The sequence below is a fragment of the Chelonia mydas genome, chromosome 6 (genome assembly GCF_015237465.2).
Source record: "Chelonia mydas isolate rCheMyd1 chromosome 6, rCheMyd1.pri.v2, whole genome shotgun sequence".
NCBI lineage: Eukaryota > Metazoa > Chordata > Testudines > Cheloniidae > Chelonia > Chelonia mydas.
The window spans coordinates 39,259,580-39,278,663 of NC_051246.2; the positions used below are offsets into that span (position 1 = coordinate 39,259,580).

The 19,084-nt window shown below is 42.8% G+C and overlaps 1 protein-coding gene across 4 annotated transcripts in view; it reads left to right on the forward strand.

Moving 5' to 3' along the window:
• Positions 1–19,084, forward strand: part of MICAL2 (microtubule associated monooxygenase, calponin and LIM domain containing 2) — a 181,842-nt gene that overhangs the window by 131,399 nt on the left and 31,359 nt on the right. For all 4 annotated transcript variants that reach the window (XM_043550236.1, XM_037899826.2, XM_037899828.2 and 1 more), the window contains 4 exons: positions 358–550; positions 5,763–5,935; positions 10,462–10,536; positions 17,873–17,970. In XM_043550236.1, coding sequence (XP_043406171.1) covers positions 358–550; positions 5,763–5,935; positions 10,462–10,536; positions 17,873–17,970 — 539 coding nt within the window. The remainder of the gene's footprint in view (positions 1–357; positions 551–5,762; positions 5,936–10,461; positions 10,537–17,872; positions 17,971–19,084) is intronic.

The following is a 19,084-nucleotide window of genomic DNA, read 5'->3' on the forward strand; positions in this document are numbered from 1 at the left end:
CTTGTTGGCAAAGACAGCAAGGATCAAAGATGAACTACCCCTCATCTTTAGACTTGCTCCCTTCAGGTCTGGGTTGGTGAAGACTGGTGAGACTATATGGGAAAGCTTGTGCTGCTGCTGCTCATGCTGTTACATATGTGTTGTGTGGTTAAATGGAGAACGTCATTCTATGGCTGGCTGAATCTATGGTACCTGAATAGAGTGTTACCGTGTCTTAAGCAATGTAATAATTATTTTCGGAAGCCAATGACTAAATGACCACAAGTATTTTGGATCTGAATCTCCTCCACTGAATCCATCGCTTTTCATTGCCTATGATATCATGAAGTATGTTTTCATGTCCTTTGCTTTTTTTAGACTACTACCTCAATATAGCAGATGAACCTACCTCTCCTAAGAAGCCTAAGAATGCCCCTGAGCACTATGATTTAGAGAACAGGTGTTCGGCCTTTTCCTCTGATTGGACTTCTGTGAGAATCATCCCAGAGGAAGAAATGACAGAGCACAACCTTCTGGCCATTCGAGTCATGGTAACCAGTGATGGGAGCAGGTATATAACCTATAACAAAAAAGCCACCACAAAGCTGGGTCTGTGTCTCCCAGGAACAAGTTAACCACAAAATACAGTGTCTGGGTTTTCATCAGACTGTGCTCATAAAACAATTGAAAATGGCGCAAAAGAAACCCAACAGAGAAATCAGTGTAGTCCTTCCTGCAGCTGTTAACCTCCCCTAGACATATGACTCACTTGGCAGGGAATTTTCAGATGTTCACATCCCACCTAAGGGCTTGAGTCACATATCCCTGATCTAACCAACTTCAGCTATTCATTTTCCAGAAGTGACAGTATATCAGTTAGAACAGTGGGAGTACAATCATGGCAAAAGTGTGTCACATGACATGCCTCCTACCTCTCAGAGAGGCTTCCCTGCCTCATTTCTTCTTCTAGTCATATGATGGAACTTTCCATCCTTATCGAATTAGAAATCTGATCATCCTTTGAGACTTTTGTAAGGAAGCCCAAGTCTTATATAAAAATGGAGAGAACATCTTAGACTTCTGTGCTCAACTCTTGACAGAGTCGTGTAGGAGTCAACTTAACCTCTACAATAAAGGCTAGATCTGTATTTTTCAGTGAGAACAATTCTGCCAACCTAAAATAAAAAATCTGTTGCAAATGCAAAAATCTTTGGTTAATAAGGAGCTTTATTAAAATTATAGAAATCCTTTAAAATAGCCATTAACAATCTTTTAGTGTTTGCTGAAACTGGATAATGTGGTCTCAGAAAATAACTTATCTCCTACGAATGTCTTGCATAACTCTGCACTGTGTCACATGTCTGGCTATATCAGTTAACATGCATTTCAGACAGGGAGGAAAAAATCCATTCCCGAATTCATCTGTTACAGCCACAAGGGTAAACATAGCTCAGGGGAGGAAGAGATTCAGAGTTTCCTACCTGCCTGATAAAACAGTTTTTAGTATGGAGGCTTACAGTGCATTATATATTTGGAACCAACAATAATACAGTGTGAGGGACAAGGTGGGTGAGGTAATTTTTTTTTTTTTTATTGGACTGACTGCTGTTGGTGAGAGAGACAAGTTCTTCTACAGCTGTGTAAGCTCTAATAGTCTAGGACTGACATGGCTACAACAACACTGCATACAATAATACAGAGTGGCTGTTCTGTCCTCTCTGGTGGCTGGACCACATACAGATGTTTGAATCTGCTACAGCCTCTGACCTAATGTATCCGGTCCTTTTGCTCAGGCAACAGAGACTTATGCTTTCAGATCCAGAAGTCTTTGGTTTAGTCCCAGCAGGAAACCCAGCCTAGGATGGTGTTACATCTGTCATCAAAATGGCTTGCGCCAGCTCTGCTGATATCGCTTTCCTGGTATTACACTAAAGCTGTAATCATTTGCCTGACATGCTAGAGAGGGTACTTCAGTCAGTAGGTACTTCACTTGCCTAAAAAGGGAGGCAAAATGAAATGGCAAGTGACAAATGACATTCCATGATTTAACGGTGCATTCTGCCCATGGGATTCTCAGGGGGAAGGTGCAAATGAAAAGCTAGATAAAATATTACTTGCATCACAAAGGCTGCTGCTTCTTAGTACTAGCTTGAGACACTTATGAATAATAGCCACCTAATGAGTGCAGATCAGAGGACAAATCTCATGCTGTGGTATTTATAGTTTTGCCAGCCAAGGAAAATAAATACTTCAGAGAGGGAGACTGTCCTTTTAAACAAAAATATATCTATCAAAACTAGTGGCATTTCCATTTTCTTTTCTTATGGCACAGGTCCCAATCACAGTGGTATATCAGTCTCCATTAATTATCTTGACCATCAAAGACTTAAATAGGGTTTAAATAAAAATAGTTTTCAGGCTTTGTTCATTTACTAGAAATCAAATCTGATGCTGTAAGAGGAATCCGTCAGCTATTGGTCTTCACTGTTTCAATACTAGAGTTAAGTAAGCATCATTGTGTGTGTGTGGCGGGGGTGGGGCAAAATTCAGAAAGCCCTAAAAAGCACAAGTTGGTGGCAAGGGACAAGGAGGCTCTGTGTTTGAATCTCAGTGGTGAATTCCAAATGATTGATTTAAAGGTACCTGCGCTCACTGCCTCTTGGGTGTAATGGGGCTGTGTCCAAAGGCCAGTATAATAACAAACAGTTAACGCTTTTCAAAACACTGTACCAACATTATCAGGTGAGGTAGGTCCCCATACTAAAGACTTAAGTATGTGGCTTCAGTAGGACTACAGTAGGAGCTCCTGGAGATAAAGCTACCGCCCCTCATTTGGGGTGGGTTTGTTTTATCGCCAGGAGAGCTGTAAGGTGCACTGTGTAGTCATAGCCTAAGAGGGCTGAGGGCTCATAGCCTAGCTCATAGCCTGAGGTCTAGTCTACACTGGCAACATTAAAGCGCTGCTGCGGGAGCACTTTAACGTGCCTTGAGTGGCCCCAGCGCTGAGGCACTGTTTACACTGGCGCTTTACAGCACTGCAACTTGCTGCACTCAGGGGGGTGTTTTTTCACCCGCCTGAGAGAGAAAGTTGCAGCTCTGTTAATTGCCAGTGTAGACAAGCCCCACCCTTCCTCAAGGGGGCCGGGGGAGCAGTTACTCACAGTCCTGCTGAAGTGTCTAGGGCTAATAGTATGAGTGCTCATGGCCATGCAAGACTAAGTGAATTTTTTGAGCTGACTGAAAAATTGACAATGTCGTTTGTTTGCAGTGTTCTTTAAAATTAAATTAAAATAAAAATGGTTCCTTTATTTCCTCCGTTGAAAAGCTTTGACTTTCAACCACCTATAGTGAAAGTATTAATTTCAGATCTTCTGAGCCTGTTCCTGGATCAGAATGGGTGGATCACCCACTTTAGCTCCACACCCCCAAAACACATTTCTTCTGTAAACTATTTGCAAGAAGACTTCCAGGTGGCTGGAGGCTCGTATCTGCGTTTCAGGGATTTTTAGGTTTATTTTTACATTAGCGTCTTATGGCCAGATTCCAATGCCCTTACTCTATGTTGCCTAGTATTTTACATCACCAGCAAAGTCAGCTGGGCTACATGTGGAGTACTGGCGAGTAAGAAATGTAGTCTTACCCTTAATTATTAAGGCCTCACTCCTGATCATTTTCAGGCTGTTCTTGAAGAGCCGCTTTACCAGACCAAAGGGGCAAAAATAAACAAACTTTGTGCCTTCTGCCCCATTCCGTATGTTGGATTACAGTGTGGCCTTGATACATCAGAAGACTTTGCCACAATGTTGTATAGACACATACAAGCCTGGAAAACCCCACAGTCTGCATGGCATAAGTACACAGAAATGTAATAGTGGGCAAACCCCAAAGGGCCTGATTGGGATCCCATTCAAACCAACATCCTTATGAAGACTTGTTGTCTTGCAGAAGGGATGGAAGCCTAGTAGCCTCCATCTGCTGCTCCTTTCCACCTCTCTTCCCCGTGCAGTGCCTTGCCATGTATGGAGCTTTCTCTTTATCGGCTTTCCCCCTCAGAAGCAGCTGCTGCCTTATCTGGCTCTAGACTGCATGTGGGAAAAGCAAGATATGCAGCAGGGGAGGAGGAAAAAAGAGGCTCAGCAGCCACAAGGCAACCATAAAAGCGGCCCCCTTTGGGATGTAAGGAGGACAGGCAGTAAATACATTCCTCTGTCCTAGCTGCCTGAACACCTGAGGCAACAGTTAGGTCGAGCTATCTAAGACAGAGAAGAATCAGGATTGTCCCAGCCTAAACCAGATGATTGGCAAGTATGCAGTTCTTGGGGAGGGGAGTCCCCCCAAAACCTTCCATTCCCAGGAGAAGCTGGACTAGATTTTAGACTTTAAGGGTAGTGAGGTGGGGTTGTAGCCTTCTGCGCCTTCAAATTTTCTCTACCTCACCTTTCCCCTTCTGATCTTCTTCCCATAGTATCTGTGCTACAACCATGAACCATCCACTCCTCAGGACAAGGGCTCACTGAGCACCCTGTCTACTAACAAATAACAATCCACCAGGCTTATGTCAGCCCAGGGCTGTTAGCTGCACGAATAGGATGTTAGTGCCAGTTACCAAGTGGTCATGAGACAGACTTCAACAACCACCAACTTCATTCATATCTAAAGCCTGCCCTGGGGCTGCCTGGGGAATTGGAATAAACTCCCTGGGAGGTCCTAACTCTGGCTGGATTTGCCAGGGTTCTGTGCGGCAGTGGTTCTTGTCATAAAAGGCGGGGGGGTTCCCTGGCACAGCCCCAGTGAACTCTAAGGAGGAGTTTGGGTGGCAGTGGCCCATAGGTTAGCCCCGCTTGGGAAAGCTTTTTAGTGACATTACTCTGCCTTCGTTCATCTGTTTGGACAAGCAGACGTGGTGAAAACCTGCCTTTCTACCCAACTTCATCTTCATGTTTATGCTAAACCACTTTTTCTGAACCAAATACAAAAATTGAACCAGCTATTAGTATCCTGAAAATGTCAGGTTAAACCCCCAGTTCTGGGTGTATTCATGCTCAACCCAAATGTGAAACACTGGCCTAATGTCTAATTGCATTTATCATTGTGCTGTATTGAGTGTGTATCCTTAAAATATTAATTATTTTTACTTTGTGATTTTATTTTACTTAAAAATTTTAAATAGAGGAAAAAGCCAGAAATGTATATTCATGTTAGCATTGGTTTCAGAATAACGGCCGTGTTAGTCTGTATTCGCAAAAAGAAAAGGAGTACTTGTGGCACCTTAGAGACTAACCAATTTATTTGAGCATAAGCTTTCGTGAGCTACAGCTCAAATAAATTGGTTAGTCTCTAAGGTGCCACATGTTAGCATTGTATCTTATTGCTAGCATGATGGGCATTAGACATTCAGGTATTTCCTTCTCTTCGTTTAACCGCAGACTTGTAGGAAGACATACTTAACTTGTTCAGGTCAAAGGAGACTCACTATAATTCAGAAGGAGACTCTGACTCTCAGCAGCAGATTTCAGGCTTTGAATATAATTGTCCATGGCTATCATGGTCTTAATCAGAGTTATAAAACAATTAGGACTATTGCAGTTTTCGGCACATAGTATTGTCAGCAAATTACATTCCAGGAGCAAAAAATAAATGTGAGGCTGGAGGCCAGCTGTCAAGTCATATTATATCACACACTTTGCTGTCAAGATTTATTGCATTAAAGGTGATACTTATAATTAAATCCATAGCATGTGTTTTCTAAAATGTTTGACTCTTGTTTTATTTTATATTTTTAGTTCAGAGCTGGAATCTGATTTTTATGGTGACTCATCGAATTCTGAAATTAGTGAAGGACAGATCTCATTGCCTGAGCCTGTGTCCTATACAAACCCCATAAGAGAGCATGCATTGCTGACCACAAGTTCTGTGAAGGAAGAGGAGTGCCGTGAAAAGTCCAAAGCTGCTGATGGCAAGTGAATCCACTGTAAATAAACTAACCCAAGCCAGTCATGCTCCAGCTACTCAGCCTGTTTGATGTTTCTGAGGGTGTTGTCAAAGCAGATAGGATCTTGTTGGTATAATCAGTGATGCAGTAAGTTTATAACCTATAAATACTATCTTAATTCTTTGGAAGACTTCTTGTGATGGTTCACTGCCTCTAGATACTGTAACAGGATCCAACAAAATCCTGTCTTCCCTCTTTACATATTGTTTAAATCAAATAACTAAACTCCTATGAACCAACAGTGTGAATGTAGGCTCATATAATGAAGGAACTGTTCAGTCCAGGGCACTGCAGAATTCTTAATTCTGCTCTTAATTCTGAATAGTATCGTGAGAGTTTGCACAACAATTAGGGTTGCCAGTTTTGGTTGGACGTATTCCTAGAGGTTTCATCACATATCATCTTTAATTAAAGATTTATCTTTAATACCTGGAGACTCCAGAACAATCCTGGACGGTTGGCAACATTAACAATAGGAGTGATATTATCTACCCTAGAGGACTCTACGGAAACAGACAACAAAGCCTTGGTATCAGGGTACCTAGAGCAGTTCTGTCCCCATGCTTAACTCATACCAATGAGATGAATCCTTTCCTTGTGACACAATGTCGGGACACTCCACTAGAGGCCCATACAATACATGCTGTGTTGCCTAGGCATAGCAGGGCTGAGTCAGAGTCCTCACGGGAAGCACCAAAGGTGCTCAATTTAATTTATTTCTAGATCTGTGACTGATTTAGGAGTTTTTCTCCACTGAAAATATAATGAGGGAAAGGTTGTAACCAGAGTGAAGGTGATTAGACACTCAGGAGCTGTGTAGATCGGCAATTCTATCTGGAGCCAGAGTTCAAAGGAGAAATTCAGAACTGGAACTCGTTTAATAATTAAAAAAACACAACTGTCTCTGAAAAGCTATTGCCAACTAGTAGAGGTTATATCATGTTGTGTGGTTGAATCATAACAACCTGAGGCCTTGAAGAATCCTCTGTGGGTCATGGCAGAAGGGGCTTCGCCAGGGTTTTGATCTATGTTTGCAATCTGGAAGAGTTAACACTAGAATCTGCAGGGCTCTTTTCAAGAACTTGTGGCATAACAAGAACAGAGGTAGATTAAATCTCCATTGCTGAGCCATTTCCACCTACCGGCAATAGTAAAAGAACCGGAGCAGCCTCCAGTAAGTCTTGGAAGAGAAATATTGTCCTGCTTTTAAAGGGAAGTTGAAGCCCCATCCCCCTACTCTTAACACAAAGAGGTCAAGTGCAGCCAGTCTGAAATGTGTAACCCCCCAACTTCTCCAAGCTCATTATCAGAAGCAAGCTCCCCACAGAGCAGGACCCACCAACTCAAAGCGGCACCAGGCCCTTCCAGAACAACAGATGCAAAACCTACAGACATATCTCCACTGTTACGATGATCAACACCCTCCACCACACACCTTTCAAGATCCATGGATCCTACACGTGCCTATCACAACATGTGGCGTACTTCCTCCAGTGCACTAAATGCCACAACAGGTGAAATCAGTCAATTGCTACATTGTGGAATGAACTCTCACAAGAAAATAAGAGAAAAACACCTGTGGGTGAATTCTTTTCATAGGTCAGATACAGAGCGATCGCTCTATCAGGTCTCATCCTCCAAGGAAACCTGCACAAATTTCCAAAAGATGAGTTTGGGAGCTCAAATTCATTACTCTGCTAGACACTAAAATCATGGACTGAAACAGACACTGTATTTATGGCTTATTACAACTATCTCTAATCCACTAACCCCCTCTTTTTTGTCCTATGACTTCAGAGGGGTTAACGGGTTAACCTAACCTGGAATGATCCCTTACAATATGTGCTAAACAATCTGTTCCACCTTGCATTTTGCGGTGTTGCTCGGAGTCCCTTTGCCAGACTTCAGGAGCAGGCTCTGTGTAGCTTGATAGCTTGTCTCTCTCTCTCTCACCAGCAGAAGTCCAATAAAAGATATTACCTCACCCACCTTGTCTCAGCCTGAAATATCTGCAATTAATGACACAGACCCTTTGACTGCAGTGTAAGTATGGGATCCAGAGGAGACGGAGCAAGAAACTGATCCAGCAGGTGTTTTCAATTGCCGATTAGACAATGCAGGCAGCAACCAATAACTTGTTTAGCTGCAGTGGCTGGATAGTAATCAGGATGGATTTGGGATGAGTGAAACTTTGCTGCTGGGCTTAGCCAAAAAAAAAAAAAAAAAGTTGTCAGAAGATGTTGAATAGGTAGATAAATTGTTAGAGGGAATAAGAAAAGAAAGCCATCGTTAAGATTAAAGGAGGTAGGAAAGAAGGATGGTATTAAACGAACCAGAGCACAAAACAGGAATGGAAGAGTGAGTGCCAAAATGTCAGGAAGCTTTTGCTGTTTCCCCCTGAGCTCTAACCTCCTATCTGTCTCTCCCCCGAGAACACCTTTCTACCAAGGGTCCCAGGCATAACCCCAGACACTGCTGAACTAGCCCCATTAATGTGTGGACTAGATATTTACTATTGCAAAGGCCTAGTTTTGTTTTGTTTTTGCTATTTTGACCAGATTTAACACTGTCCGGCCTCTGTGCAGACTGTATTGTAACCAGATTTATGAAGCTGCTTTTACTTTAGGCCTAGTCTGTGCTTTAATGTGTGTTCAATTTCTAAAGTTAGAAGAGGATAAAATCTGCTAATGCTCCTGGATGTCATAATGTTGTTTCAACTTAATTTGTATATTTAAAATATGTGGATACGTTAAACACAACAGTATTCATGGAATTCTTAACAGATTTTACTTTTAAATAAGAACACTGTACAGTATTGGCTGGGTTCTTTAATTTGCCTTCCCCTGCCCCACCTTCACTGTGTTCCAAGCTTCTGCTGCCTTTAATGGGAGGTTGCTGAGAGGAATACAATATAGCATTAACTCCTCCCACTATTCCTTCATGTGAAAGGGACTCTGCCAGCATGTGACATCGTGGCAGTGAACTCTCAGGGAAGTAATTTGGTGGGTTTTTTTGTTTGTTTTTTATTAAAAACATGCTTAATACAAAAGGCAAAGGATCTTGCATATCTAACTAGCTGTTTTAATAAAGAGTTCTTTGTTTAATGCAACAATGAATCACAATGCATGCTACCAGAACATGTCCACATGTAATATAATGAGGGCAGTCCTCTTTCCCACTCCATTCTGTCCAAACTACTGCTTCTAAAGTCACCTTCCTCTGTCGTCCCTCTCTAGTCTATGTCTGACCCATCAGTCTTCATGTACAGAGGAAACCTGCACAACACTTTCAAAAGACGAGCCTGGGAGCTTAAACTCATAACTCTGCTTGACACTAAGAATCAGGGACTGAATAGAGACACTGGATTTATGACTTATTAGAACAACCTGTAACCCACAAACCCCCTCTTTTTGTCCTATGACTGCAGAGGGATTAACAAGCCACTCTACCATGAATGGTCCTCACATACAAGGTACTACATACTGTCATGCCCCACCTGCATCTTTGCCCTCTGTCACCCCAATTTTCTCTTTCTCTTTGTCCCCTTCTTCCCCAGTATGCATGAGGTTATGTTCCTGATCTCTCTTTCTCTGTGTAGCTATGAGGTGGAGCCAACATTCTTTCTGGGATAAGCCGTCCGAAATTAAGTTTACTGCATTTTGTGTATCCCTATGCAAAGGTTAAATACTTTTTAAAAAATAAGCCACTGTTTGGACTTTGGGTTTTTTTTCTTTGGTGGTGAATATACCAGCAAATGAGTAAGAGAAACAGTGACCACGCTAGACATGAACTGTGCTATACAAATGGGCTTCTGTGATATAAACAATTTGGTAAAAGTTAACTAACGTGTGAAGGAGAATGCAAATAAAATAGTTTTAAGGATCGGCTTTGTGGTTAGCACTTGTTGGTGAGTGTTGCCCTCTATTGGCAAAAGTCTGTAGTTTTTTAAAGGAGCTGCTTGTACACCAGCTGCTCAGAGCAACTGGTTAAAAATCCGTTCTAATGATTTTACAGGACAAAATATGCGCTGTAGCCGGTCCCGTTACCTTACAATAGTGAGAATTATTTTCTCAGTGGTTCAGCATTAGGACACTCTGATGTAGGCACATCTGACACAGTACATGAGCCAGTAGGAATAAATCAGTCCCCATGGGAGGGAAGGAGAAAGAGCTGAGACAGTAACTGCCTCTCAGTTTAATTTGCACCAAGGTCTGTGCCTGGGGTTGGATTTTACTTCACCAAAAACAGCAGCAAGAGGCAGGTGCAGATGACTTGGAGGGCAGAAGCAGCAGGGCTCCAGAGAAGAGGGAATATGCACTGTGCACTCTGTCTGCTTCTTTCAGAATCAAATAATTACAATGTTCTGTACTGGTATTATGACTTTTACCATGTTTAAACTAGTTTTATACAAAGTCTAGTTTTGTAATAACTTTAATAGACTTTATATTTGCTTAGTTTGTTAACAATGTCTCTTTCCTATTTCTCTGAAGCACTTCAAAGAGCCAATAGTTTCCACTCCTCTACGCTGAATAAATACCAGAATTGGAGAAGAAAAATTCAGTCTAGTAAGTAAAGCCTTAGAATCAATTGAATTTTCTATTTGTACAGTGGCCTTTGGTTGTATTCCTCTTACTGAGAGGCTTGGTTAATTACCTTTTATGGTAGGAACTGGGTTAAAGTTGTATGTATTTGAGTCTTTCCTAATAATAAAAGAGGAAATGGAAATTTTAAAACCCCCCAAAATATAAAACAGACTCCCATCTTGTGTGATTGTTTCCTACATAGTGGATTATTCTACTGAACCATGTACTGTTATGATATCTAGTATGTATTATGACTCATTCTTTTGCAATTCCGGTACTCAAAGGATCAGTCATTAAACTTATATGGTGCTGGACTCTGGGCAGCCTTTAGCTGTATATATAGTCTAAATCGGGGGCGGGCAAACTTTTTGGCCTGAGGGCCACATCGGGTTTCCAAAATTGTATGGAGGGCTGGTTAGGAGAGGCGATGCCTCCCCAAACAGCCAGGCGTGGTCCGGCCCCTGCCCTCTATCCAACACCCCCCGCTGCTTCTCGCCCCCTGACAGCCTCCCCAGGACTCCTGCCCCATCCACCCCTCCCTGTCCCCTGACCGTCCCCCATCCAACCCCCCTCATTCCTGACCGCTCTCCTCCCCCCCCACCCCCAGCACTCCTGCCCCATCTAACCACCTCTTCTCCCTGCCCGCCCCCGGAACCCTTGCCCCTGACTGCCCCCCGCTGCCCTATCCAACCCCCCCCTTCCTGATTGCCCCCCCATGACTCCTGCTTCCATTCAACCCCCCTATTCCCTGTCCTTTGACCGCCCCGACCCCTATCCACACCCCTGCTCCGACCACCACCTCAAACTCACCTGCCCTCTATCCAACCCCCCCCCCCGCTCCCGTCCCCTTACTGCACTGCCTGGAGAACCGGTGGCTGGTGGTGCTGCAGCTGCGCCGCCCAGAGCACCAGGACAGGCAGCAGCTCTACAGCCCTGTTGCTGGCAAGAGCTTGCAGCCCCGCCGCCCAGAGCATTGTGCTGGTGGCACAGTGAGGCTGCGGGGAGGGGGAACAGCAGGGGAGGGGCCAGGGGCTAGCCTCCCGGGTCAGGAGCTCAGGGGCCAGGCAGGAGGCTCCCGTGGGCTGGATGTGGCCTGCGGGCTGTAGTTTGCCCACCTCTGGTCTAAATGCTTGATGAGGAAAGCTCAGTGATCATTGTACAATCCCCTTTGAAGTTACATAGTTATGATTTAAGGCTGTGTTTTGTGTGTGTTGGTCTCCTTTGTCCACAGCCTCTCATGATTTACACTGATGAAATAGAAAAAGGAGGTTTTAAGGTAAGAGGTTTTAAGGCTTCTGGCTCAGAAGCAGTTTGGTGAGACATGGCTGAACACCATCATCTCAAACTAGGGAAGGCTGTGATGAGTCGACATACATACAGCTGAGATTTGGAAGTGTGGCATGAGCAGAGCATTGGAAATGGATAGGAAACCCCTGGAGGTGATGGAGGGCGGTGGTGATATGTTCCTATGGCGTGGCTGCAGCACTCTGATCAGAGGATTAGGAAAACCATGGAAGAGGGGTTTGAAGAAGGATTTCAGCATAGACAGGGTGAAGGTAGATGAGAGTAAGTTCTAACTATAACCCAGAGATAGCCATAAGGCAGACATACAGAAGAAAGAGATGATGAGGCAGGATGATTGTGTTTGGGATCAGGAGTATGCACAAGTGTAAATGTATTTGCTCTTGTCACATTGTTTTATGGCAAGTGAATCAGTAACACATGGAGTGAAATGAAACAAATGTTAGAGCCCAATCCTGCCAGGAGCTGAGCATCTCCTGGAAGAGCTGAGAGCCTTTAGCTCCCAATTAAACTCACCCCTGTGCAGAGTGCCAGCACAAGGTCTGTGCAATACTCAAGTCTCACATGAGTACGATTTTGAGTGAGTAAGTGGCACATATGCCCATTGTGCTGACCCTTTGCACAGGAGAGAATTTCACTCAAACTGGAAGGTATTTAGTGAGTGAAACAGGGACAAGGGGTTCTGTTAAACCAATTTTAAGGGACAAGAACGGCCATACTGGATCACACCAAAGGTCCATCTAGTTCAGTATCTTGTCTTCTGACAGTGGCCAATGCCAGGTGCTTCAGAGGGAATGCACGGAACAGGTAATCATCCAGTGATGGTTTACATTGTTCTGTATTATTCTATGCTCCATCATTCTGATGATTTCATCCCTTGCTTTTGTTTCCTTGTTATAAGTATTTTATGGCAGTTAGTTGTGGGGTTTTGACTTATTAACTCTCTGTAATACAAAGGAAATTATAAAAAGTATTAGTGCAGACATGTTGCAGATATGTTCTCAGTTATATCACCGAGTACAGTGACTTGTTGGAAAGCATTACAAGACAACTATTTACAATAACTTGTAATTCTCCAAACAAGAAGATCCCTCCCCCTACACTTTTTAGGGGTGCAGATTTGCTCTATGCTTCAAATACAATGGTGCACTCAACTAGAATGGCAGTGGCTCCATGGCTACCTAATGATTTCTGTGCTCTTGTTTAGACTCCCAGTAGGTTCTATGCTTTTGAGCACCACCTGGTGAAAATATCCCCATGCACACAGGTGGAGCATTCCCAGTTAGATGGGAAGCTTTGCATATTTTACAGAACATCCTTTTGATAGCTAGTTAATGTAACCAAAGGAAGGATTACTGCACCAGCAGAGGAGCAAGGGAGAAGGGTACTACCTGGTCTGCCCCCAAAATAATTTCATTTCAGGAAGTCTGATCCAGCTCTATTCATGTCAATGGGAGTCCTTCCACTGACTTCAATGGAGGTTGGCTCAGGCCTGGGTTAGCTCCCAAGCAGCACTGGTGGCAAGAGGATTAATAGCAGAGTAATTCTTCCAGGATCCAGTTCTGAACCAAATGATTCTTCATATCCTATCCGTTAGTTAGCTTCCCCTTTTCTGCAACTAGTCTGCAGTGTGTGAGGCGTCTTCAGTTACCTCCCTAGATCAATAATTTTGGCACTGGAGTTTTGGTCTATTTATGAGAGGCATCATGTCTGAGCTTTAGCAATAATGGTAAATCAGCTTGAGTCCACCTACCTTCCCAAACTACTAAAGGAGACATTCATGCCACAGGCAGGAAATCAGTTAGACCTGGATTTTAGAGAGACAAGGTGGGTGCGGTAATGTGTTTTATTGGACCGACTTCTGTTGGTGAGACCAACTTCTGCTTAAGTTTCAAAGCTTTATCCAGCTGTCAGAAAGGGCCTAGCTTCAGTGTGTAATGATGGTAGCACTTTGTCTGCTTTTAGCTGAGCTCCTTCCTAGATGTGGAGGTAGGTGCTGCCCCTCCCATTAGTACTCAAATGCCTGTTGCCTTCAGAGAATTCATAAAAACTAGTTATAAAACAAGTACAATCCCTGTTTCCCCGTAGAAGTCAGTATCCAGGTAGCCTCACTGGCAAACCAGAATACTTGGCTTGGGGTCAGAAATATGCTTTTGAAAATTAGTAAAAAGCTTTCCTAGAAATAATCTTATGATTCTTACTTCACACATCTACCAGCCGGACTGCATGTCCTCTCCCATGTACCCCAGCCTCAGATTATAGTTCCAGTTAGAGAACTCCAGATATGTAAATATGGGAGTGTTGAAAAAACCTGAATAAAAAATAGTAATTAACCTGGTAGTCACTGGAAAGTGAACAAGTGGGAACAGCTGACCCTCATTCATAACCTGCCAGATGTAGAGGAATCTGGTTCTCAACCCATGGAATAGCTTGCATATCCCAGGAGAATAAACTGTCAAGATATTTCATGGTTCTGATAAGATAATTCCACCAAACAGGGGAGGTTAACAAATTGAAACATATTCCAGTCCTCCAAAGAAAGATTCATGACAAATGAATCACCAGCCCCTCCTGGGGGAAATTCAACAAGGCAACAATCAAATCTTCAATAGACCTTTCAGTTCACATCCTAGCCCAGCCTTCCATCTGGACAGATACCTTAGCTACCTGCACTAACTAGAAATACTAAGTCCTGTTATTGTGAGGGATTCACAAGCTTGTGACAGCTGCTGAGAAGTGACAGAGGTAGCTGAGGCAGGAAAAAGCTTCCTTGTCCCATGTTGACAAGAAAGTTGGGTCCAACTTACGGGTAGTGTGGACTGGGGCAGGAGGAACTCTGGCAACATCAGAGCGAGGGTTGCCATAATTTAAATTTAGATATATAAAGCCATGGTTATAAACTGCTGGAGGCTATCAGAGATCTACTCCCTTCCTAATACTTTCCACATAAGTCCTGGCTACCTTAAGACTTGGGACTGGCTTTGAAAGCATCCACAAAGAACTTTTTGGATTTATTCATGTTCTGCATCCATAGTTGACAAAAAAAAGACTTAAAACAAAAACTGGCCTCAGTTGATCTTTGGTTTAAAAATCACAAAAGAAAAATGCTTAATCTAGGGTTTAAAAAAGAGAAAGAAAGAAAGAAAAGGGAAAAAAGCCAGGGGGCATTTCTTAATTCCAGCTCATTTTCAGCTTGTTCTCAATAAGCGCATTACCTGCTTAATTAAATTTTTGCCTATTAATTTTGCTTTTGCTTTATTAAACCCTCCTGTGTTCCTCTGGAAGGAGTCTCTAGAGGGAGCTAAAAGTCTTTTGAAAGGAAGCAGTGTAATTTATGAATTTGTCAAAACCTGAAGTATGCTGCTCCAATGAGTAGCAACATATTGTCAGCATACCCTGAGCACAAAATAAAGGCATTTGTCCGTCTCTAGGAACAGTGTGTGACTTCATTTCCTTTTATAATTTCCTACCTGGTTACAAGAATGTCACTCATCTCAGAAAAATGAGTCTCCTTTTCAGACTTGTTCCCTAACCATACATTGCTCATAAATTACTTAAAATATATGCAAAAAGAAAAGGAGTACTTGTGGCACCTTAGAGACTAACAAAATAAATTTGTTAGTCTCTAAGGTGCCACAAGTACTCCTTTTCTTTTTGCGAATACAGACTAACACGGCTGCTACTCTGAAACCTTAAAATATATGGTCTAAAAAGCCTATTTCAGATGGCTTCAAAGATCCAATGCAGGGAATTGCTCTTCTAAATCTTAAGACTTCTGTCTTTCAGCAGTGTGGATTTCCACACTTTTAACATGTGATGTCTAAAACAGATTTCATTTTTACCACCTGAAGAATCTGGCTTATATCCTAAGGGCTAAAGGGTCCTAGTTTGAAGGCTACTTGAACATAGTTATAGTCACACCGAATCCACTGAATTCTGGGGGAGTCCAGCTGGGAGTAACTTTACAGTGGGGTGTAGCTGTGTAGGATCCAGGGCCTTAGGGTCTAAGCCTATGACCTGTACTCCGCATTACAGTAGACCCTCGTGAAGGAACTGGATTTCCTCCAGTGCACTGAGCTGTAATACTTACATATGTTAATAAATGCCCCCATGTACTCTAAGCTGTACAGACATGAATGTTCTTCATTCACAAGTCTGTTGGCAAACCTAATTTCATATTCTGCTGTTCGACTTCTGTGATCTGAGGATGCCTATTTCAATAAACAACATCTCTTGGGTTGCAGAGAACAAAAACATTTCCCCTCATTACACACTAAATAAAAGGCCCTCTGACAGCTGCTGCCTCTGTCCCCTGCTGTGATTAATTGGCACCTCCAGGAGCAACGCTCATCCTCTGTCAAGGAGGAGAAGAGCTGCTCCTGGATTCGACTGAGCAGAACCAGAGGCTCAGTGAGAAATAGTAGCGGGACTTGTTTAAGTGTCCCGTTGAGTCTTGGAGGGAAAATGGGCATTCTAAGTCTCCTCTTCTACCCAACAAAACATTCTCCCCAGTCATCTACTGTCCTGTAATTGTGTTCCTTGCTGTTGGCAGGTATGAGTTTATGTAGTTGTACCAAAGGAACCTGACACCACCAGAAGGGTACTTTCAAAGTATCAGAATCATGACAGTCATTTTCTAAAGGATAAACAAGAGCAACAGCATTTGATATAAGTGTTTCAGAAACTTTATCAGCAACATCAGACACAGGATCAATATGTATGCAGCTGTGATGAACTAAAACAAAAGAGGAAATAGGAATTATTTGTATTAAAGTAATGCCTAGAGGCCACAATTAGATCAAAGGCTCATGTGTATGAACAGTAAAAGGAAGCCCATGCCCCAGGGAGATTATTATTATCATTTATTATTTGTTCTGATGGAGGATAATGCATTTTGCAGAGGATTACAGGGAGTATGTTGTGAGGGGAACACTAGAAGAAAGAACAAAAGTGCTAGTTTGAACATTTCAAAAGTGAGCAACAGAGGCTAGCATTATGGGCTGATTGGAGGCGAGAGTGGATGTCTCGATAGTCAATGAGAGAGAATACATAGGGTGGGGATAGGTTGGAAAGGGCCTTTAAAGAAAAGACAAGTAGCTTATGTTTGATGTGATGACCTTAATGGAAAACTGATGGATTATCCTGACCCACATTATACATCCCTTATTTGGAAGCTTTGCCCTTATACAGTGTTCTAGCGGCTCCCAGTAGTGCCACTATGTTTAAGACGGCATCAGCATTTGCATTATACTTTTATTTTATCCAGCTATAAAAATACTTTCCAAAACTTGGCATGTCATTTCTTGGGGGCGGGGGGTGCACACGCATGCGCATAATATATTCTTTTTTGCCAAAAATAAGTTTATTAGGCTGCATTTTGTACACTTGTAAATATTAAAGTTGCACAGTGAGATGGCTATCCTGCAATTGATTGCATGCAGGCACAAATGACTTTCACCATGTCTAATTTGCCCATGCTTGCTGATGCAGGGTCTTAAACAATCGACGTCTATGGCTCCAGAGTAGCCCTTCAGTGTGTAGTACTATTGACTGGCTGATAATAGGGACTGGGATTGTTTTTAGCCTTACCTTCCAACCATACTTCTCAATTCTTCCTTGTTACAATGGACGTGCCTCGTTTAAGGCATACATTTTCCTCCACCTCAGAGAGCTCTTGTCCTGCGTGTTCAAAAGTGACTAGTGATTGTTATACCTCAATTTTTAGGGTGCTTCAAGATGTAAAAAAGTGCTGATGTTTTTCAGAAATGCTGAGCCTTTAAGATGTTTTAAGTAGAGCAATGAAGAACTGAGGGCCACTTTCTGAAAATTTTGATAGAGTGTATATGCACCTCTGCTCCTACATGCATGTGCACTCAGCGTGGGTATATAAACGTTGCCATTTAGATGAAATCTTTGGAGAATCTTGGACTTCATCTTACTGCACTTCTTTAATTGCAAGTTTTATTTAGGTCAAAGTAGTTTGAGTAAAATGTACAATCTTGTTTTCCTTTGACAGATTTCCCTCTACTGTACAGCAAGAGAGCTGGGCTTCATTCACAGGAGAGCTCTGCCAGATCTCAGAGTGCTCTTGAAGATGATGTATCCCAATCACAGGTATGAAGGAAAACTCTTGTTAGTAAAATAGAGGCAACAAAACAGTTATGTCTGTCTGTCTCTCTCTCTGATACTTCTATGGCTCCCATTACTGTGCTATCTGAGCTATCTTTTAAACAATCTTTTTCTCTGAGCACCCCGCGAGGTAGGGAAGTACTGTTACCCCCATTTTACAGATGGTAAACTGAGGCACAGAGGCTAAGGGTAAATTTTTTTTCAAAAGCACCTGAGAGGATGTCTACACAGCATTTTGGATTGAGCCTCCCAGCCTGGGTCGATAGACTCGGTCTAGCAGGGCTTGAGCGAATGCTCCAAAAACAGCTGTGTAGAAAGTGATTTGAAGTAGTAGCTTGGGCTGGAGCTTGGGGTCAGTGTCTGAGTCTATTGATCTGGACTGGGAGGCTCACTCCAAAATGCTGTGTAGATGAAACCTAAGTGACTTGGGCACTTAAGTCCTATTGTCTTTCAGTGCGTCTTGGGCACCTAGATTACTTAGTGACTTACGAAAAATGTACCATATGCAACTTGCCCAAGGTCATACAGGTAGTCTGTAGTACAGTAGCGACTTGAACTCATGTCTCCCAAGTCCTAGGTTAGTGTCCTAACCACTGGACTATTAGTTAAGCGTGACTTAGAACAATAGTTTACCTCAAGGTTTTGTCATAAGATTTAGAGTCTTCCATATCTCTGGCACTAGTTCAAACCCAATCCAGGACAGGGACTGAGCATTGCCTGGGGGCTGATCAGTAAAATGCTCTTGGTGATCTTATTTCAGATAACAGCAGAAACGTCTCCACATTATAAACCTCTACTGCCATAACCGGTACTAACGGTCATTCCTGTTAAAAGTCTGAGCAGAGTGGATTGAATGGGCATATTTATTTATTGGCATTTCTATGGCAGTCATCACTGTAATATCTGAGGTCCTCACAGATGTTAATTTAGCCTTCAAAACACTACTGTGAGTCCGGTAATAATAATTATTGCTCCCATTTTACAGATGGGAAAATGAGGCACAGGAAAGGTTAATGACTTGCCCAAACTCACATGGGACTGAGGTGGGAATAGAAACCCAGATCTCCTGACTATCCGGTCCTGTGCCTTAACCACAAGG